The following is a 21,102-nucleotide window of genomic DNA, read 5'->3' as shown; positions in this document are numbered from 1 at the left end:
CATCATCAAAGGGGTGTGTCTAGCACCACCTATTGGGCATGTCTAACATCGCCCATTGGGTGTGTCTAACACCGCCAATCAGGCATGTCTACCATCATCTATTGGCACTCGCTACAATATAAAACATCTCTCAGCCACACTATAATCTCCTGCCTATTTCAGTTTAATCTTATTACTCTGTGTAACCGTACATGCAAATACAGTCATACACATATGTGGATGGCGCAGGTATGTAGTGATATGACGCTGGTCTAGTATAATTAACAATACAGAACACACATAATTGATTGATGGGCGCTTCTTTTTATGGAATACAGTTCTAAAACGCAAGTCTTTGATAAAAGGTATTGCTGGTATTGCTTGCAGCAGACAGGTGTTCATAAGGGTGAGCACAGCATTAGGGGGTGCCTGTGCACCCCTAACACCTAATGGGACTGATTATGGTTCACTCAGTTATTTGGTTTCTTTGCAGGATCCAGAATCAGGCCCCATGTGCACACACCAATGCATACATTTTTAGGGCCTATACAAACCTGTGCTGTTTCCTGAAGCCAGTGTGTAACTGGAAATGTAACTCTTGATGCATAAAATGACTTTATAAGTAATTAAAAAGTAGGTTAAGGGATGCGCCTTTTGAGCTTTGAAAACTAATACTAGCTACAGCATAGAGGCAGACTGTGCCCAGTTATCGGGGAATTAGAGGTGTACATTAATGTCATCTAGTGTGGCTATGTACTGGCTGAGCATCCTAATAGAACCCTATCATATTGTTCCAAGCGCTAATGCTTCTGAATGCTGCAGGCAAAATGTCTACAGTGATGTGAAGCAAAGCAACGCTTGTCAGATTGTGTGTGTGTACAGTGCCATTCACTTACTATAGTCTTTTGGAGCGATCGGCATCAGAGCTTGTTTTAAATGGCTTTGTATATGTATGTGAAATGCTTTTAATTGAGACCTTTTCTAGTAATAGCTGCTGACAGGTCTCTGCCTGTGTTAGGCTTATACGGAATCGGTGGTATCTCTGTTGACAATGGGGGAAATCTTTTCTGGCTCATCTGGGTCTTTTTTATTTAAAAAAATCTGAAAAAAGAAAACCATGTTAAAACCAAAATCTGTGCTCAGTTTAATATCAGACTTGAGGGCAGGGTCTTGCACGCGATGCATCCTGCCAATGTAGTAAGGCTAACACTGCTTACTATTATTATTATTATTTATTTATATGTCGCCACAAGGGTTCCGCAGCGCCTGACAATACATAGATGAGCAAAGAATAATACTAGAAAGATTGTGATTTACAGAACAAATGCAAATTAGGACAAGTACATGGTAAATAAAAAAGACAGTTGCAACAGTGGACACTGATGCCATTATAACAGTGGCAGAGATATATTCTAAGAAAAGCACATGAGGGGAGAGGGCCCTGCTCATTAGAGCTTACATTCTAAAGGTACAGGGTAGACAAACTGGGGTGACACAGCTGGGATAGGAGGATGACGGGAAGAAGGCAGATAAGTAGTCCCCCCGGCCGGGACAGGGCACCGCCACAGCTCACACACTGCCCCGGCACTGAGGAGATGCAGAGGAGACAAAAGGGACGTGGAGGGGTACCCTGCTCTCGATGCGGCATCGACCCCCAGAGGACACCCCCCCAACCAGCCGGGACAGGACACTGCCTCAGCATTGAGGAGACAGAAGTGGCGAGGAGGAGAGGGACCCGGCCCGGCTCTGGACGCGGCACAGGATCGGCCACGCGTGTCAGCTCTGCCACCGGCGCACAGCTCACGGCATCGATCAACCTCCAGAGGCCCACAACACGGCATAGGACCAGGCGCACAGCTCCTCCCACACACAACGGCACCGGGCGGCAGCATCCACCCAATGCTGCAGCAGCCACCTATGTTACACACCTGGTGGCGGCACCCATCAAATGACCGATACACAACAGGAGGTGGCGCCCCGCCCACCATAAGGTAGGAGGAGGTAGGATCAGTCTATCGGTAGCAGTGGCGTGGAACTCGGCCCATGGAGGTCCCAACTCCAGCCCCAGGCCCAGTGACTCAGTGACTCTCCCTGCCCCCACCCCACAAACCCCCCACCTAACACCACCGCCCACGCTGGCTTTTCATGCTGGTTTCTACTACAGTAAGATGGCCTGTTGAGGCCTACAAGTTGGCGCCGCAAATGGCTGCCAAGGAACTGTGCACTCAGCTATGTAACCCCGTGTCTTTGCTCCAATGTTACCTGCCTGGCTGGTGCAGCGACCAGTGGCGCTGTGCTGCTCGGCGGGTATGTGTTCCCTGTGTGACAAACTGTTCTGTCCCTGCTTATATTGTCACCTACCGACTGCTGCAACGACCAGTGGTGCCGCTGATGGCTGCCTAGGCGCTGTGCTGCTCGGCGGGTATCTGTTCCCTGTGTGACAAACTGTTCTGTCCCTGCTTATATTGTCACCTACCGACTGCTGCAATGACCAGTGGCGCCGCTGATGGCTGCCTAGGCACTGTGCAGCTCGGCGGGCATGTGTTCCCTACATGTAATGTCCTCAATGTAATGTATGCAATGTCCTCTTCCCCCATCCCTGCTTGATGCTGCACTGTAAATCCGCAAAAAAATCCTAGTGTGCGCAAGTACACATGGCCATTAAAGTTGATTCTGATATGTCTTTTCCCAGTGTTTGGTGATGTATTATACCATATACCTGGTAGGAATGAACACCGTGGCCATGCCCAAACCAGCTGTGACATTTGTGCATGTGAACACATGTACCATGGGTGGCTGAACATATTGAATGGTTTAGAAATGATGGCATGGAACAGTGGTGGCCAAAATGAAATTATTTTGATGCCAATCGTCCAGCAGGCATCCATAATTACCTGCCTGCCTCGGATATCAGCTTCCTCTTTACATTTTACTGGAGAAACTGGTTTTGGTACTTGTATACTATCACGGCCCCCATCGCATGCCATATGTAATGTTTTAATGCATTTGTGAAAAAAATCGATCGCATGTGATCGCATGCGATGCGATGCAATGCAATGCCATTTTTCACAAAAATCACTGACGTGTTCAAATCATGTAAAATGCACCCCAAGTGGCATTTTTCACACTGTATCACCCCCACTATCAACGCCAACCTGAAGCGTGGCGAGCGCAGCGAGCCCGCGAGGGGCGGCGGTACGCGTCCTACGACCTTTTCATACCCCTACTATCCATGTCGGCGTGGAGTTGAGAATAGAAAGCGCAGCGAGCCCAAAGCGTGGCGAGCGGACGCGGATACCTTCACAGGTATCCGTGTCCCCTCGCGGGCTTCACAGGTATCCGCGTCCACTCGCAGGGCTCGCTGCGCTCGCCACACTTTCTATTCTCAACTCCACGCCGACGTGGATAGTGGGGGTATGAAAAGGTCGTAGGACGCGTACCACCGCCCCTCGCGGGCTCGCAGCGGTTCAAAGGTCTACATTATCAAGGTAGACAGTCAATAGGTCGACACCAAAAGGTCAACATGCAATAAGCCAAAACAGACAAATGATCAACATGCACTATGTTGATATTGACAAAGGGTCGACATGCAATAGGTCAATGTGGTCAAAAATGAAAAGTGAACATGAAAAACATGAAAAGTTCAAAGTGAGTTTTCACAATTTGGGTCTAATTCAGATCTGCCTAGCGAGCAAGTAAACGCCGCCCATTCACCGCCCAAGCAAACATCCCCCCACCCACCAAGCGAATCCCCGCATTGGCATGCGAGGGGATGTGTCAGTTGGATTGACATTTAGGTGTCAATTGGATGGGAACCGGTCATGTGGAACCTCCGGTTGAACCACTTCTGGTGCCTGTAAAGTTTGGTCAGAGGAGGACGGGACACAGATGGTTGGCAGTTACCCGTGATCCTCCAATAGCCAACTTATCCAATTCATTTAGAATGTAGAAATCCAAATTACAGGTATTGGGGGAGAGAGAGACACCGAGCCCACAGTGACTTCTTATCGCTCGCCCCCATGTCGGAGTTTTGGCAGTTGGGATTCCGATGTCGGGCTAATGATCGTCAGAATCCCAACTGTCTGAGCGCCATACCACACATGGTCATCTACCAGTTGTTCGTGTACAGTATGTAAGCCAAGTCCGCTCCAGACTCCTTGCTTTAGCAGAGATTACACACTTGCGCTGCAAGCCTCATTGAAACACTCAAGTGGAGCAAAACTCGTTACTGAAAAATAAATGTACTTTTCCTTCAGAGATAAATCTGGCAATTCACATCAGTTATGGAGCCAGCAGACGGTGATAAATGGCTGAACTAAACAGTGTCCTGTTAATTAAACACAGAAAATAAGAACCGCATCTCATCGTACATAGATACACAAGGCCTGATTCAGAGCTGTTCGCTAGGTCAGTGCCACTCGCCAAATGCACCCCACGCCACAAGCACCACCTGCAACTGCTCGCTGGGTCTTCCCCTGATGCTGCCCGCCCCTCTCCCTCCCCTGCATGTGCAAACGCCTTGGTGAGGGTGATACTCGCCAAAGGTCTGCAAAATGCACATATATACAGTACGTGCGTGCACAGACCCTCCATTATCCGAAACGGGGTCAAATTCGGACCCGTACGAATGGATCTGAATCGGTCCAACTATCCATTGGACAAATAGATTAGCAGCAACTTCACAGTGATGATGTCACATGATAAAAGTTGGTTAAAGACCCCTACAGACTATTCCGATCAATAGCTGGTATTGCCGTAGTGTTTACCATTATTGGAGGGGCTCTTTCAATATACAGTGTAATATATTTGAATAGATTTAGGGGGGATTCTGGTTAATTTGCCGAATTTGAAACAGGACCGATGATGATGGCCTGCGCATAATCGCTTATTCAAATGTGCAGGGGGGGGGGGGCGGGGGAGCATGCAGGAGGCTGCCAGGGGGGACATTCAAATGCGAACACCCTGCGTTTCCTGGGCGTACCCATGGAAATGCTGGGTGCGCCCAGAAAAATGCTGGGGGTCCACTTGGGAATGGAGGCAGCCACCTGCCTTTCGGGGGCGGGCAGATGACGTCACCGGATGTCAGCTGCCCACTCTGTTCTCGGAGCAGGGCTCCGCTAAGCTGAGTTACCACGAGTGACTTAGATTAGCGAGCGCTACAGAAAACATATGATGGTCGGCATCCATCGAATGATTTTGGGCCCCCACACAAGATTGCGAATAGATGTTTATGCAAAACAACCATTTTCAATCCTGTGGGGAAATTTGCCGACTAGTGGGGGGCAGGGGTTTGTACGGGTGGCATTACATGGCTCGCAAAGCAACAAACTAACGCTTCTTTGCGAACCAACCAGAATCAGGGCCTTAATGCTAGTCATTTATTTCTTTTTTTTTTTTTGGGTGGATCTCAGTAGTCTGCAGAACCAGCATCTTTCCTTATGCACCAATGGAAGCATTTTATACCGGGGTAACGAGGGGAGGGGAGGTAACAGTAACCTTAATCATAATAGGTTAGACAATTAGGCTGTCAATATTTCTGTCAATGTCAATATTTTTGCAGGAGTCGACATTAATGATATCAACATTTAACCATGTCAAAATGAATTTCAAACTTCTGCTGTTGGGCTCAGGGGGGTGTACACCCCAACTCCAAGGGGGGAACTCTAGCTACAGTGAAAGGAGTCCATGACTCCACATGCTGGTCCTGAGGTTCCACTAATGCGCCTAAGGTGGCACATGTTTGGGAGCGGCACTTGAGATGGTACTGTCAGCCTGAAGTGTACCAGTAACTGCATAATATTACCACTCAGAGGAGTAGCTAGGTGACATGGAGCCCGGAGCAACGGTATATTTTGGCGCCCCCCAGTAATTTTTCCTTCTTATAGTAATGCTCCTTCCACATTATGACACACAATCTGTAATGCCCATTCTACATTATGCCACACACCATAATGCCCGTTTACACATTATGACCCACACTGTAATGCCTAGTAGACATTATGCCACAAATCATAATGCTTAAAGTTACTTAAAGTGCCACACCGTAATGCCCATTGCACATGCCACACACACCATAATGCTTAAATCACTTTTATGCCACACACTGTAATTCTTCAGGGTAAAGCTTACACGCAATGGTGTAATTATACATTTTGCACCCCCCCCATGGCATTTTAGTGTCACTTACAATGCACTCTTTAGTGCTACTTACACGCATAATGCCCCCTGTAGTGTTACTTACACATATAATGCTTCCCAGCAGTGCCTCACGACACACATAATGGTCCCAGTAGTTCTGCTTACACATATAATGCTCCCCTTGTAGTGCCACTTCCTTACGCACATAAAGACAACATTAGTGTTTTCAAATATAATGCCCCGCTGCCTTACACACATGCCCCTACTAGTGCCGCTTACACATATAATGCCCCCACTAGTGCCACTTACACATATAATGCCCCCAATAGTGCCACTTACACATATAATGCCCCCACTAGTGCCGCTTACACATATAATGCCCCCACTAGCGCCGGTTAAAAACACATAATTGCCCCTGAAGTACCGCTTACCTACACATGCTGGTTGCCAATGGTTCCATGCTTGTTGCCAGGGGGATTACATGCTTGTTGCCAGGGGATTACATGCTCATATCCAGGGGTTCCATGCTCATGGCCAGGGGGATTACATGTTTGTTGCTAAGGGGGATTACATGCTCATTGCCATAGGGGTTACATGCTTGTGGCCAGAGGTTTCATGCTCATAGCCAGGGGGATTACATGGTTATTGCCAAGGGGTATTACATGCTCGTTACCCAGGGGGAGTTAAATGTGCATTGCCCAGGGGGAGTTAAATGATCATTGACCAGGAGGAAATAAATGTGTTATTTGCCCTCCCTTCCCACTGCCAGATGCCAACCGCCCATCCGCTGTGGAGGCGCAGAGTCTCTGACAGCATTTGGGACCCTGCACCCCTCCAAAGATGGCCCCCGCCGCAAAGGAGACAGCTGCTAGAGGTCCTCCTGCAGGGCTCCTGGCACCCCTCCTCACACTGACAGATGCTAGAGGGGCAGGAGGACCCTGTGACAGCGGCCGGGACGCAGGGTCTCTGTAAAGCTGTCAGAGACTCTGCATCTCCACAGCAGACAGGCGATCTGCATCCGGAGGGCGGACCAGTGGGCAGCGGGTGTGTTGCTGGGCACCCTGTCACTCTTCTGCGCCCAGAGCTCGCGCTCTGCTGGCTCCACCCTCGCTACGCCCCTGTTACCATTGTACTGTATTATATACCATCTTCAATAGAGTGTAAATTGATAGCACATGCAGATACTGGCCGGTAATCCGTCCTACTCAGTACATATGTATACATAATAAAAAATTCAAAATTTAATTTAGTGGGTTTTTAATTATTCTATTAAATTGGCTATTATCAAATGATGGCTTATAACCAATCAATAAAAATAATACAATTAGGTGGGGGTGGGCGTTAATGTTGTGGGTTAGTGTTATGCACTTAGAAGCGGTTTAGGGTTAGGCTGCTGGGGGTATAGGTTTAGGGGGCGGGGTTAGGGTTAGGCATTAGAGGGGAGGGTTAGGCACTTAGAAGGGGGTTAGGGTTAGGCTACTGGTGGAATTGGTTTAGGGGGTGTGGTTAGGCACTAGAGAGGAGGGCTAGGGTCAGGTTGTGTGTGTGTGTGGGGGGGGGGGGGAGGTACAGTACATATACTCACCTGACACCCAGAGCCGAATTTCCCATTAGGCACGTGAGGCACCGGCCTAGGGGCGGCACATGTTTGAGGGCGGCACTTGGATGCCTGTGATAGTACTGTCAGCCCAAAATGTACCAATAACTGCAAAATATCCACTGTACTGTACTATATTCCATCTTAAATAGAGTGTAAATGGATAGGACATGCAGATACTGCCCCTATAAACTGTCCTACTTAGTAAACATTACTGTTGTGCCTAGGGGCGCCCTCTTCCCTAAATCCGCCCCTGCTGACACCTGTTTGTATTCTATCCGTCTGTATCCATCTGTATTCTAGCCACCGTCCTCTGTATGTATCCAATTCGTAGTACTTAATATTATGTTACACTGCTTAATCTACATACAGATACTGATTACATCATAGCTGTTTGCAGTCTGGAAAGCTGTTGGCACCTGTGCTGCATGGTACAAATAGAATTTTTCTTACATTATTTTGGATTATATCAGCACTGATTTTGTACTCAGCCATACAAAGCTGAAGTGTTTTCCTTAATTTCCTATCTCAGTCCCTGTAACTGATGTTTAAAAAATTCCCCCCATGGGGCTGTCGATGTTTATAAGGAAGCATTTCCTGTGGAAAATTAAATGAAAACTAATTTTTATTCTATCTACTGTGTATTGTGGAGGTCCGTGGGGGATTATGTTGTCATTGGGGTTGGGATCATTTGGTCTATTGCATTATGGTCGAAAGTCATTAGGTCGAATCCATTAGGTCGACATGCTAAAAGGTCGACATGACTCTAGGTCGACATGGGAAAAGGTCGACATGATTCTAGGTCGAAAGGTCATTAGTTCGACAGGTCATTAGTTCGACACGGTCATTAGTTCGACATTGTCTATGTCGACATTCACAAGGTCGACATGGGGTTTTTCACTGTTTTTTTACCTGAATGTCAACACAGTCGACATAGATGTTCTTTATAGTATAGGTGGTCAGGAAATGGTTAAACATACCGTACCATAATAAATACACAAACATAATCAGTGTCAGATTTGTCTGAGTCACTGACTCTTTTATTATATGCATGGGCAAGCGGGCAGCGTTCATCATTCGCCACTGCCCACTGGGTCATGCACATAATAAAAGAGTTAGATACATCACGGTCCCGCTTCCCAGAGGCTCACTGGCTCAGGCTGAGCTGAACCACTGCCACCCATTGGATATACTATACACACAGCCTATAGGCTGCTGTTTACAGAACAGGCATGCAGGGGCAGGGACATCTGAGTGGTGTACCCAAGCCCAGTGTGTTGTTTCTTCCTCCCTCCGGGAATCTTCGATACCTGCTGCGATCCCTCCTGCATTCGTTTCTATGGGGGATGTGAAGCTGCCCGATGTATCGCATCCCTGGGCTACTGCCATTCTGAGATGGCGGTAACCCATTGTAGTCTATGGACTACGGACCGCAATGCTGCCTGGGCAGTGCGGTCAGTGGGGTCGGCGGGGGATCAGCGCTAACCGTGCATGCACAGATCCCCCCGGCGCCTGGCGAGACCGAGCTGAAAAATCGGTGACTGCGGCAGCCTTGATCGCCAGAATTAAGGAATATAGAAGTCTGTATTCTGATTATGCTACTGGGTTACAGATATCCTGCAAAGTTCGCAATAATGTATTATTCCACCATAGTGAGCCTTTTAATTTATGATATTCTTGTTATATCAATTCTCTTCAGTTCTTCTCCTTCAAAAAAGAGAGAGATCAAAGTACCCAGAATTTCCCTGACTTCATCTGGGGGGCGAGAAGCCCCCATTGTAGAATCCTTTAAAAATAGACTAAAGACGTACCTATTTACTCAAGCATTTTACTGATATCTACTGTTTAGCTTGTTTTGTATATTGAGCTGAAAAATTGGGAGAAAAGTGCTATATAAATATCATTATTATTATTATTATAAAGTGTAAAAGTGTATATTGAGAAAAAAAATGGAGAGAGATTAAATACCAATCAGCTTCTGTTTTTTTTATAGGCTATGTTAGAAAATAACAGGAGCTGATTGGCTCGACACCTCTCCCCCATGCTATGAATTTTAGTAATAATTATTATTTCTGTATCAATTGATAATTATATAGCACATGTGGAGAACATGCAAAGCCCACTAGAACCTTAGACAGTAATTGAACTTATGACTGCAGCAATGCTCATCACTTCTCCAACCGTGCTACTGAAAAGAGGGGCATAGAATGCATATATGTGGCAGCTCACCTTCCAGCTGCGTGGCAAGCAAAGGGTAGCATACAGTACAACAAAAACTAACTGATTCTATGACATTTTTCTTACACAGGTTCCCAGTTAGACTGAGTTACGGCCATGCCTCTCGGGAAAAATGGAAAGAAGAAAATTGAAGACATTAATATGGTGTACAACATCAAGGAGAAGCTGGGAGCGTGAGTATCCAGGGGAGAAGGGAGGTTTCTTCTAGAACACTCGTGCTTTGCAAACCTGTCCTTAGGCCTTGTTCACAAAGCTTACATACTGTAGCTTTGCGGTAGCACAGGCGGATATATCAGGTTAAGAAAAACACACTCTGTTTCCCCCCCAGCACCCTGAATGATATCAGTAACAAGATATGAATCCTATATGGTATAATTCCGAAATCTTGGTTACATATATTTACGTAAATGTATGAATGTATGAATAAGCCCCCAAGCCGTCAGAGGACCATGTCAACATTCTCATCTCAAATTGTGATGACTATCGACTGGTTATACAACACCCCCAGATAACTGTAAGCTATACAGTTCAGAGTTATGGAAGATAGAGAAGCACCACTCTTGCTCCATCTCAACGCTGTACACATGATAGATGAGAAGGCTGCTGGGAGGAGCTTTAGTGGTGCAATATGAAAAACTCTAAGTGCCACATTAAAGTAGAAGGACCAGAAACCAAACAATCTTTACTGTTCCTTCAGCCGGTTTGTCAATAATCTCCAGCACATGGGTATCCTAAAATACAGTCCGTTTTCTGAGGACAGCAACATGACATTGTGGGAATTCTCATCCTTCAATTCAGACAATCTGAGCTTGATGTCAGGCTAAATATAGCCAATTAACCCTGGTGTGTGAGTAAAGAATGGAATAAATACAATCTCTCATGAAGACAAAGCCTCACATGCAAGCTTGCAGCCCAGAGAGACATGCTAGTGGGGGAGGGGGGACGACCACTGTGAGCAGCTCCTGTCCTGTAGAGAGAACGTGGCAGATTAGAGGGTGTTTGCACCCTGCAGATGGAATTGCTGCATTTGGAACATGCTGTGAGGGACAGGAGCGGAGAAAGGTTCACACAGAGCTGTCACACACACACTCTCCTGTTGTCTGTCACTTCATGGCTGCAGAACCTTTATTATGACTCTTGTTGTTTTCATCTTTTCCCTGCGTCTCGCCAACTGCATTTACCGATCGGCAGGATAGGCAGGATGCAGCTTACGGGGAACTCTTATGATTCGTTTGTCCACTTATTTGAAGAGACAACCACAGAGAGAAACCCTCCGGAGTTTACAGAGTACAGTTATAAATACCTGGTTATTTAACTAGAAGAGACAGTCTACACAGATATTTACTCCATTGTCCAGGGCCAGCAACCGAAATCTCAGGGCTCTTTCCACTTATGTTTTTGGGGTACCCTTCAATTTTTCCCCATTAGGTGCAGACTGGTTTACCATTGGCTCATCCCTCCTATGTCTCTCCGGACCCAACCTAATGTCCTCAGATCCCCAGTGTCTCATGCTGGGTACACACTACTTTGATGGACAATTTAATTAGGGGATCCTCAGAATTTTTAAAACCAGCACCAGGCTCAAGGGCCAGTCCTGGTTCCCAAAACACGGGGGCAAAATTTCTAAGGGTCCCCCGTATTTTGAGAACCAACACCGGGCCCAACCAGGCAGCAGGGTAATGGCAAACTTTTTACACAAAACCATTATCGCCCTGACCAGTCAGCTTGGGAAAGGACCCTGGGGGAGTAGGGACTTCCCCCAATGAAGGGGTCCCCCCCTCCAGGATTAACCCTGCCCAGGCTAAAGCCCGGGGCTGTCCCCAGTGCCCCAGGGCATTGGGCACCAGGCTGATAGCAGATAGCAATTGTGTAAAATAAAGAGTTAAATTTTGGTCTCTGTTGTGGATCTATGAGTCCCAGCAAGCCTTTCCCGCATACTGTGACTTGGAGAACCACAAGTCCCAGCATGCAGGGTATCAATGGCCAAGCTGGGACTCTTTGTTGCACAGCAGAACCAATAGCTAAATAAAAGGACACTAACACCCCAGATTAGTACAATTTTATTACACCCCCCCAATACATAGTGATACTTACCTACATTATCTTGACCCACAGCATCTGTCCTCTGTCCTCTTGTCCAGTAGAATCCAATTGTGGGTACCTGTTGAAGGAAATTATACTTACCAGCTCCTTGGTGTGGATCATGTCCTCTTTGTTTCATGTAGAATCCAGGTACTTGGCAAAAAAACCTAAATGCACTCCCGATGCCATTAAGAACAGCGAGAAGTGCTGAATGTAGTTGTTTACATTGAGTGCTTCTCACACCTAGTGGCCAATCAGGAGCCACGTTTCGGAAGGGGGGGGGGGTGTGGAGCCGCGGATGATAGAGAGCATCCCGCTCTAGGTTTAAAAAAATGACGGTACTTGTGTATTATCACGGCGCCCATCGCATCGCAGACCATAAGGCATGCGATGGTATGCGATGCGATGTCCCGCAATGTTCCCCAATGTCATACAATGTTAAAATTGTATGGCATTGTATATGGCATGCGATGCGATTATAAATTGTATAAGCACCCTAATGGGTGCTTACAATGTTAAATGCATCCCCACGCCACCCCCAGTATGAACGTGAACCCAAATCGTGGCGAGCACAGCGAGCCCGCGAGGGGCGGCGGTACGCGTCCTCCGACCTTTTCATACCCCCACTATCCACGTCGGCGTGGAGTTGATTTTATATAGTGTATAGTATTTTATATAGCATTACTTCACAGGTATACACGTCCGCTTGCCACGCTTCGGGCTCGGTGGCTCGCTGCGCTCGCCACACTATATAAAATCAACTCTACGCCGACATGGATAGTGGTGGTATGAAAAGGTCGGAGGACCCATTAGGGTGCTTATACAATTTAACATCGTATAGGGGGCTTACATCGCATCGCAGTGCATCGGGTGTATGGCATGCGATGCAATGCTATAAAAAATCGTGTGACTTAATATTGTGGGTGCCGTGATAATACACAAGTACCAAAATGACAGCTAGGAGTTGATTGGCTGCATAGATCTGCCCTTGAGCCCTATATCCCTGCTCATATCTTTAAGCTTATTTCAATTTGTTCATTCCAAGGAGTAGTCACATCACCACTCTCTGGCTTGTCGTGAAAAGACATAGTTTATTACAGGTTTTTGCTTTTGTCGAGCATAAGCTGTATTTTTTTTGCTTTGTCTCCCCCCCTATTCTCCTGCTGTCTTAATTATCTCCTTCTGCCCACGATGTGTCAGGGGAGGGGAGGAAGGCCAGTCATCCGTGCTTAGGTGATGTACAAGGCATTTACAGTAAGCAGCGTGCGCCGTGAGGCAGCTCTGATCACAGGAATCAGCAGTTATCTGTGTGTAACACAATGTCTTTCCTTCCTCCACTAAAATACAGCTGATTAATCCAATATCTATCCTCCTCCGCCTTATTTGCCTGCCATCATGTCAGCCTGGCTGGGTGCCGTTGTCACTGCCCTCCTCCTCCCACAGAGTGCAATCGTCCATGGGAGATGATGGCAGACTACCCTGCTAACGAGGCGGACTGCTGGATAGGGAGCGTGGGCTTGGGAGCATACAGTGAGTGGGTGGCTGTCCCTTCAGGAGAGCAGGAAGTCACAGGTGGGCAGCTTGGAAAGACGCAGCGTGGAACAATTACCACGGAGTGACGGTACACAGGGCCTTCCAGCTGTTCCTATGGCTATGGAACACAATGTGCGCGTAAGAACTGTTGGTACTCTTTACCTACAACGGCGCCCATCGCGGGCATTGCATGTACATCGCATGCCATTATAATGGCATGCGATGCGACCGATGCGATGCCCGCGATTGGCGCCGTTCTAGGTAAAGATTACCAACAGTTCTTACGCGCACATTGTGTTCCATGTTAAAATGCATGTTAAAATGTAAATCGCGTCGGTCGCATCGCATGCGGCCAAAAAATCGCATGCGATTTTACCGACGCGATTACCGCGATTTTACATAGGGAACAATGTTAAATGGCCCACAGACGCGTCCTCCGACCTTTTCATACCCCCACTATCCACGTCGGCGTGGAGTTGAGAATAGAAAGTGTGGCGAGCGCAGCGAGCCACCGAGCCCGAAGCGTGGCGAGCGTACGCGGATACCTGTGAAGCCCGCGAGGGGACGCGGATACCTGTGAAGGTATCCGCGTCCCCTCGCGGGGCTGCTGCGCTCGCCACGCTTCGGGCTCGGTGGCTCGCTGCGCTCGCCACACTTTCTATTCTCAACTCCACGCCGACGTGGATAGTGGGGGTATGAAAAGGTTGGAGGATGCATACCGCTGCCCCTCGCAGACTCGCTGCGCTCACCGCGCTTCAGGTTGACGTTGATTGTGGGGTGGCGTTAACAATTGGGGGGGACATTTCACACTTCAGGATGGCTATTTGGGGTCTGTGGGCCATTTAACATTGTTCCCTATGTAAAATCGGGTCAATTGGGCCATTTAACATTGTTCCCTATGTAAAATCGCGGTAATTGCGTCGGACGCATCGCATGCGATTTTTTGGCCACATGCGATGCGACCGACGCGATTTTTTACCTTGCGATGCCTAAGATCAAAATCGTGGGTGCCGTTCTAGGTAAAGAGTACCGAACTGTTCACCGCATGGTATAATGATATCACCTACCAGGGGTGAATTTAGGTGCCAGGTCACCCCTAGGCCCAACATTATCAGTCACCTCCCCCATCATGTCACTGCCTGCTTCATGTTAGCATAGCAGCACCAACCTCACCCCCCCCCCCCCAAAATGTGGTAAAAAAAAACTGTTTTTGTCGCACTAATATCCCTCCATCGGGCACCACTGCGGAGGGGGTTCATCAGCTTTTGCTGGCGATACCCTATAGAAGCCACGTGGGCTTCTCTCCGCAGCACTGTGTGAAGGATCTGTCTCCAATTTCTCCCAGCATGGACCCATAGCAGGCACCGTCACTCTGCGCCCAGGGACGGCAACGCATCACAAAGGACAGTTTTTATCATACCATTAGTATGGATGCGATAACTGGTGATGTCTGGCAAAGAGGGGTGGCAGAATTTAGAACATCCCACCTAGAGACTAGAAGAACAGAAGCTAAGGCTTAGTTCAGACTTGAGCGCTCATTTACAAGTTTGCAGATGTCTGTGAGTATAAATAGCGGCCACTCAGACAGAAATAATACCCGCCCTGTGCAAATCTGCAAATGAATTGCGAAAATATCAGCAGATATGAGCAGTCTGTGCAAATGTGAGTAAGTATGACTCTACCGGTCATCTGCAAGAGAGACAGGCTGATCAAGAATGGCGCTGACACAACAGTTCCTCCATTAAAACACCCGAGCACGCCTTCGTTTTTATCAGACCCTCCATGAAAATGCCTGGTTACCACCCCCAAACACCAATTTCCTGTCAGTCAACTCCGGCCAAGTTGCATTTATGATCCATACTCAATCCATACGAACATTCAGTCTTCGCTCGATCTGCGAAGTCGCACAACAGAGATCAATTCTGGCCCCTGGTCATGTACAAGAGAGAACCTGCAGCACACTGTTCGCATTCAAACGAAAAAGTTTTATGAGTGGAAAGCGCAGTAGACACAATGCAGGACCGATAAATAAATAACAGACAATGGAAAACGGTTGCACTTAAGGACATCCATAAATGAAAAGAGATTGTCACATCAACTATGGATAACTAAAAAGCCTGGGGGCTTTGTCACGTAGGCTATTTGTACATGGAACATGAGGGACTGGGAGAATCATTAACTAGGCAGTAAAAACCCTGCGCTGCACTGCGCTGCGACATTCTGTGCCTGATTTATATGAATTAGACATCTTTGTCAAGATGACATCTCCTCATGGGAGTAGCTGAAGCCTACTGGACAAGGACTTGTCTTGCTTGTGGTATGAAAACTTCACCCTAATGTACCACATACAGTTGTGCAATCAGATGCGATGCGACAATTTCATGCAATGTCTCATCGCATCCTTTCGCATCTTATAGTGCCCAAGTGCTTTTTTTCTAGAGCGCAATGTCGCATTCCACCTGCGATGACACATAGGGTGCTGGAAGAGGGATGGCGGCGATGTAGCAGAGTGGACAGCATGAGGGCTTGCATGTGGCTGTAGTCATAGATGGGCTGCTGAATAAAAAATTTTTTTGTAGGGGTCCGATATCAACCGGAATCACTTGCTTTGTGTCTAGGTTCAGCATCAATGTGTCAGAAGGGTCAGTGGAGAGAAATCCTAAAGATCCTTCTCCTGTAAATGTAACAATGAGCGATAACCCCTGTTTATCCCATTTTCACAGCTCTAGGGGGTTATAAAAGACTAATGAATTAATTGAAACAGAAACTGTATATGGAACGCAATGCTGCTGGTATTTACCTCTGCTGTATATGGAAGGCAATGCTGCTGGTATTTACCTTTTCTGTATATGGAACGCAATGCTGCTGGTATTTACCTCTGCTGTATATGGAACGCAATGCTGCTGGTATTTACCTCTGCTGTATATGGAACGCAATGCTGCTGGTATTTACCTCTGCTGTATATGGAACGCAATGCTGCTGGTATTTACCTCTGCTGTATATGGAACGCAATGCTGCTGGTATTTACCTCTGCTGTATATGGAACGCAATGCTGCTGGTATTTACCTCTGCTGTATATGGAAGGCAATGCTGCTGGTATTTACCTCTGCTGTATATGAAAGGCAATGCTGCTGGTATTTACCTCTGCTGTATATGGAACGCAATGCTGCTGGTATTTACCTCTGCTTAGCATTGTTTGTATAGCGATAATCGCCTGGCCTGCGTATTCGCAGCTGTGTGATAAGGGGCCAGATTCTCTAAGCTTCAAAAGTGATAAAATGGAGAGTGACAAACAGCAAGCCAATCAGCTCCTGCCTGTTATTTTTCAAACTCAGCCTGTGACATGTCAGACAGGAACTGCTTGGCTGGCTGTTTATCACTCTCCAGTTTATCAATTTTGAAGTTTAGAGAATCTGGCCCAAGGTCTGAATAATCCCCTTGTTTTGCTAAAGAAAATCACATTACAAAGCCGGATACTGCAAATGGAAGAATTACTTATACAGATACAAAATTCAGCTTGGCTTACTTGGGTGAGATTACTTACAAAATTATGCAGATCCTTTTTAAATCAATTAATCATTTTGCAATTTAGATGTCTTAGTGTTATTGCCTATACGTTCCATGCCAGCACTAATATATAACATACCTCCCAACTGTCACGATTACAGCGGGACAGTCCCGATTTTCGGGTCCTGTCCCGCTGTCCCACCCACGGCAGGCATTGTCCCGCTGCGGGGGGTGGCAGTTGGGAGACCCCCCAATATAACACAGCGTCTATTCTCGTATGAAAATGAGGTTGTGGCTAATTAGCATAAGCCGCGTATGCATACACCCTGCCCCCTTTAGTGTCCCTATTTCATCATCATAGAAGTTGGGAGGTATGATATAGCCAGGGTTAGACTGGCTCACAGGGGGACCCCTGGTGGGTCCCACTGCTGGGGGAGCGGGGTGGGGGGGGGGCTACCTTTCTTGGGACAATGGTGTATTTGACAACAGTGCATTTCCATTATTAATCTGGTACGTTATCATGCATAAACTAGCAGTATTTACTATATACACATATTGATATTGCACTCTCTAAGGGTAAGCCAAACCTCTGTGGCAGCTGGCCACACCACCTCTTGAGATTAGCCACACCCCTAAACAAGGACACCTATCACTGCATAAGATTTTTTTATATAGGGCAGCAAATTCAGTTGCACTTTACAATTTGAAACAGTGATAACACAAACTTGATAATATGACAAGAATAGGTCCATAGTGACACTAGGTCTTCTTATCACTGCATTGATCTGCAAAGTCTGGTACCGGCTGTTTTCCCCCATAAATTTTGTATATATAGTGTAATGTTAGTAAATGAGCACTGCAGGTTGCACAGACATTAATTTCATGTCTCATGTTTTCAGGGGAGCTTTCTCCGAGGTAGTTCTGGCTCAAGAAAAAGATTCCGAGCGATTGGTAGCACTGAAATGTATCCCGAAAAAGGCGCTCCGCGGGAAGGAGGCAGTGGTGGAGAATGAGATCGTCGTTCTGAAAAAGTAAGGGGGTGATTGGGTACAGCTGGTTAGGGGCCTTTGACCAGGGAGATGCTGGGGGAGCTCAAGGGAAATCGGGTCCGAATTGTCCTTAGGACAAGCTGGCCAGGTGTATTTACCCCAGTGTCGAATCCACCATGGGGCGACAGGGGCGCTCTCCCTGGGGCCCCCACATATAAGGGGCCCCCACACACCTGTCTGTGGTGGTGGGTGGTTGACATGCAGCGGGGTCCGGGCAGTGCAGGGCAGGCAGGGGGTCCCTGTGGCAGCTGGACAGTCAGTGGCGGCGTCCCTGCGCCACTGCCTATCCACCGCAGGGACCCCGCTGCCTCCCCAGCACTACACCAGGCACAGATACAGAGTCTATATCCACCCCTGTCACAATCCCACCAGCCACGCAAAGATCGCGGGCCTGCTAACTGCACCCGCACACTGCCCATCTCCACTATGATTGCGGCCAGGTAGTGACCCAGCACAAGGACAATTCCTGGGGGTCACAGGCCGGGCCCCACAATCTGTCCCACCATTACAGCCCCATGGGGGCCGGCAGCCAACCAGAAGGCTGTTTGTGGCCAGCGCTGTCCAACGGCGCTGAGTGGGGTTGTGTGAGTGGCAGGCAGGGGGATACAGAGAGTTGGACCAGGAATTAAGTTTACTAACTCCAGCGCTGGGATAGGAGCTTGTTAATGGGTCTCCATCGCAGACGGGTGCACGGACCACGCTGCACAGGTCACACCCTGTATCATGCTGGACTGGTGGGGGGGAGGGGGGGGTCTGAGGTGAGGTGAACAATTTTTGTTGTCCGGTGCCCCACAGACCTTAATCCGGCCCTGATGTACCCATATTCTAAATATGCTCCTCATCCCTGCCGCCAAATGTCAACGGCATGTCCAACAGGCTGCGGCTTTTGGGGTACAGCGACTGACCTACAGCTGCCAACGTACTGCTCATCCCATCTGTGTAAATAAAATTCATGTATTCCTGCAATAGTTAAAAATGGAATTGATTTGGTTTTCTCCATGCTTCCACATTCCCTACAATGAGCAGAATATAGAGAGAAGCCAGAAATTAAATGTAAAGATAATGTTGAATTACAGAAAGTACGAAAACAAAGGCCAGCGTTCTATATATAAATAAAATGCAGAACATTAGTTACATACAATTAAAGCTTCTAAAGGAAGGAGTGAGACTGATACCCCTTTCACACCAGCCTGAATTCCCGGGTTGGCCCCGGGAACAACCCACAACTAACACTGGTGTGCAAGGTTCCCGGTCCAAATTCCCGGGAAAATTTACCAGGAATTCAACCCTGCTAGATAGTAGGGTTGATCCCAGGACCAGCCCACGAAACAGGCTAGTGTGAAAGGTAGTTACCCGGCATCCCGGTTTGCTTCCATCTGGGCAGCGGGGTCCAGTGGTCCGGGCAGTGGGGTCCAGACTGCGGGGATCCGGCAGCGGCGGCTGGTCGCTTGTACTATTTTCTGGGCAGTGGGGTGGGAAGCGCTGCTATATTTGAAAAGACTGTCCGGCCGCTCTTAGCCAATCAGTGTCCGGCCAGTGTTTTTTTTTTTTTATTATTATTCTAATTCTCCCACCCCGCTGCCCAGCAAATAGGTGGAGGGGACAGAGTCAGGGAGGGAGACAGTGTCAGGGAGAGAGAGGGAGGGAGAGAGACAGTGACATTTTGGTGCTCTGTGCCAAAAAGAGAATTGCTACCTCCTCTCACCATATTTAAAATAATGACAGTGCTTGCCAAAGGTGGTCGTCAAAAAGATAGGGCTTCATGGGGAAGGGCGGCGGTCACAAAATAATTCCAATTCATGTTACGCAGCACAGTAGTCTCCCTTATTGAAATGACGTTAGATAGTAGTGCCACTTATACACATTACATCAGGTAGAGCCTCTAATATACATTACGCCATGTAGCGCACCCTTTTAGATGTTACTCCAGGTAGAGCCCCCATTTACACATTACATCGGGCAGAGGCCCCTTTTACATGTTATGACATGCATAGCCCTGGTAACACGCTCTGCAAGGCAAAGCCCCCATTACATGTTGCACCAGACAGAGCCTTCTTTAACAAGTTATGCCAGATAGAGCCCCCATTGCACACTGCACCCAGCAGAACACCATTACAAGCTGCCACAAACAGAGCCCCTATTACATGTTACACCAGGCCCCTTATACACATTCCTTTAGGTAGAGATGGAGAGATTGAGAGGCTGAGATTGAGAGGGTGAGATTGAGAGGGTGAGATTGAGAGGGTGAGATTGAGAGGGTCAGATTGAGAGGGAGAGATTGAGAGGGAGAGATTGAGAGGGAGAGATTGAGAGGGAGAGATTGAGAGGGAGAGATTGAGAGGGAGAGATTGAGAGAGACAGAGAGGGCAGGATGCACTAACATCCGCGCCCAACCTTCGCCACCCATTGCCGACATAATTATCACATATGCTCTAACATATTCGATAATTATGGCAAAGGACAGCTCTTTAGTTGTCAGTAGGTCCCGGCGGCTAACCCCCGTCCCTCCCTTACCCGGTTTATGCTGCTGCTGCTGCAGGGGGCAGGATTACAGTGCAGGGAAGAGGATAACAGTGCAGGGAGGAGGAAGTCACAGGTCTGCCCGGACACAGGGGAGTGTGGGATCGGTGCAAGGCGGTGGGGGTCGGTGCGGGGTGGCGGTGGGTCGAGGTAGAAGCCCATAGGCTTCTAAGGGGCAGTAACCCGGCGGGGGATGCTTACAGCATCCCAAAATGCGGTAAAAACCCAGATAACGGGGTTTTTACCGCATTTTTCGCTTAGAAAATCTCCACCAGGATCTGATTGGTTGCCCATAGCAACATCATGTGAAGCACAATACACATTAGTAAAATTCCCCCAGAGTAACTAGAGACCTTTTCAAGCCTGATTTAGCATAGCAGGATGAGATGGCCATCGACCACCAATGATTCATAATAGAATACTTTTGCCATTAACCGAATGGTTACCAAATGGTTACCA

At 47.8% G+C, this 21,102-nt stretch overlaps 1 protein-coding gene across 2 annotated transcripts in view; it reads left to right on the top strand.

The window, feature by feature from the left end:
* PNCK (pregnancy up-regulated nonubiquitous CaM kinase) overlaps positions 1 to 21,102 on the top strand; it is a 165,454-nt gene that overhangs the window by 89,677 nt on the left and 54,675 nt on the right. For both annotated transcript variants that reach the window (XM_083159020.1, XM_083159019.1), the window contains exons 2-3: positions 10,023 to 10,125; positions 17,974 to 18,105. In XM_083159020.1, coding sequence (XP_083015146.1) covers positions 10,049 to 10,125; positions 17,974 to 18,105 — 209 coding nt within the window. In that variant the 5' untranslated portion in view covers positions 10,023 to 10,048. The remainder of the gene's footprint in view (positions 1 to 10,022; positions 10,126 to 17,973; positions 18,106 to 21,102) is intronic.

The sequence above is a fragment of the Crinia signifera genome, chromosome 9, assembly GCF_055691185.1.
Source record: "Crinia signifera chromosome 9, ASM5569118v1, whole genome shotgun sequence".
NCBI lineage: Eukaryota > Metazoa > Chordata > Amphibia > Anura > Myobatrachidae > Crinia > Crinia signifera.
Note: the sequence above shows the minus strand (reverse complement) of the source record. Positions and strands in the feature narration are given on the sequence as shown.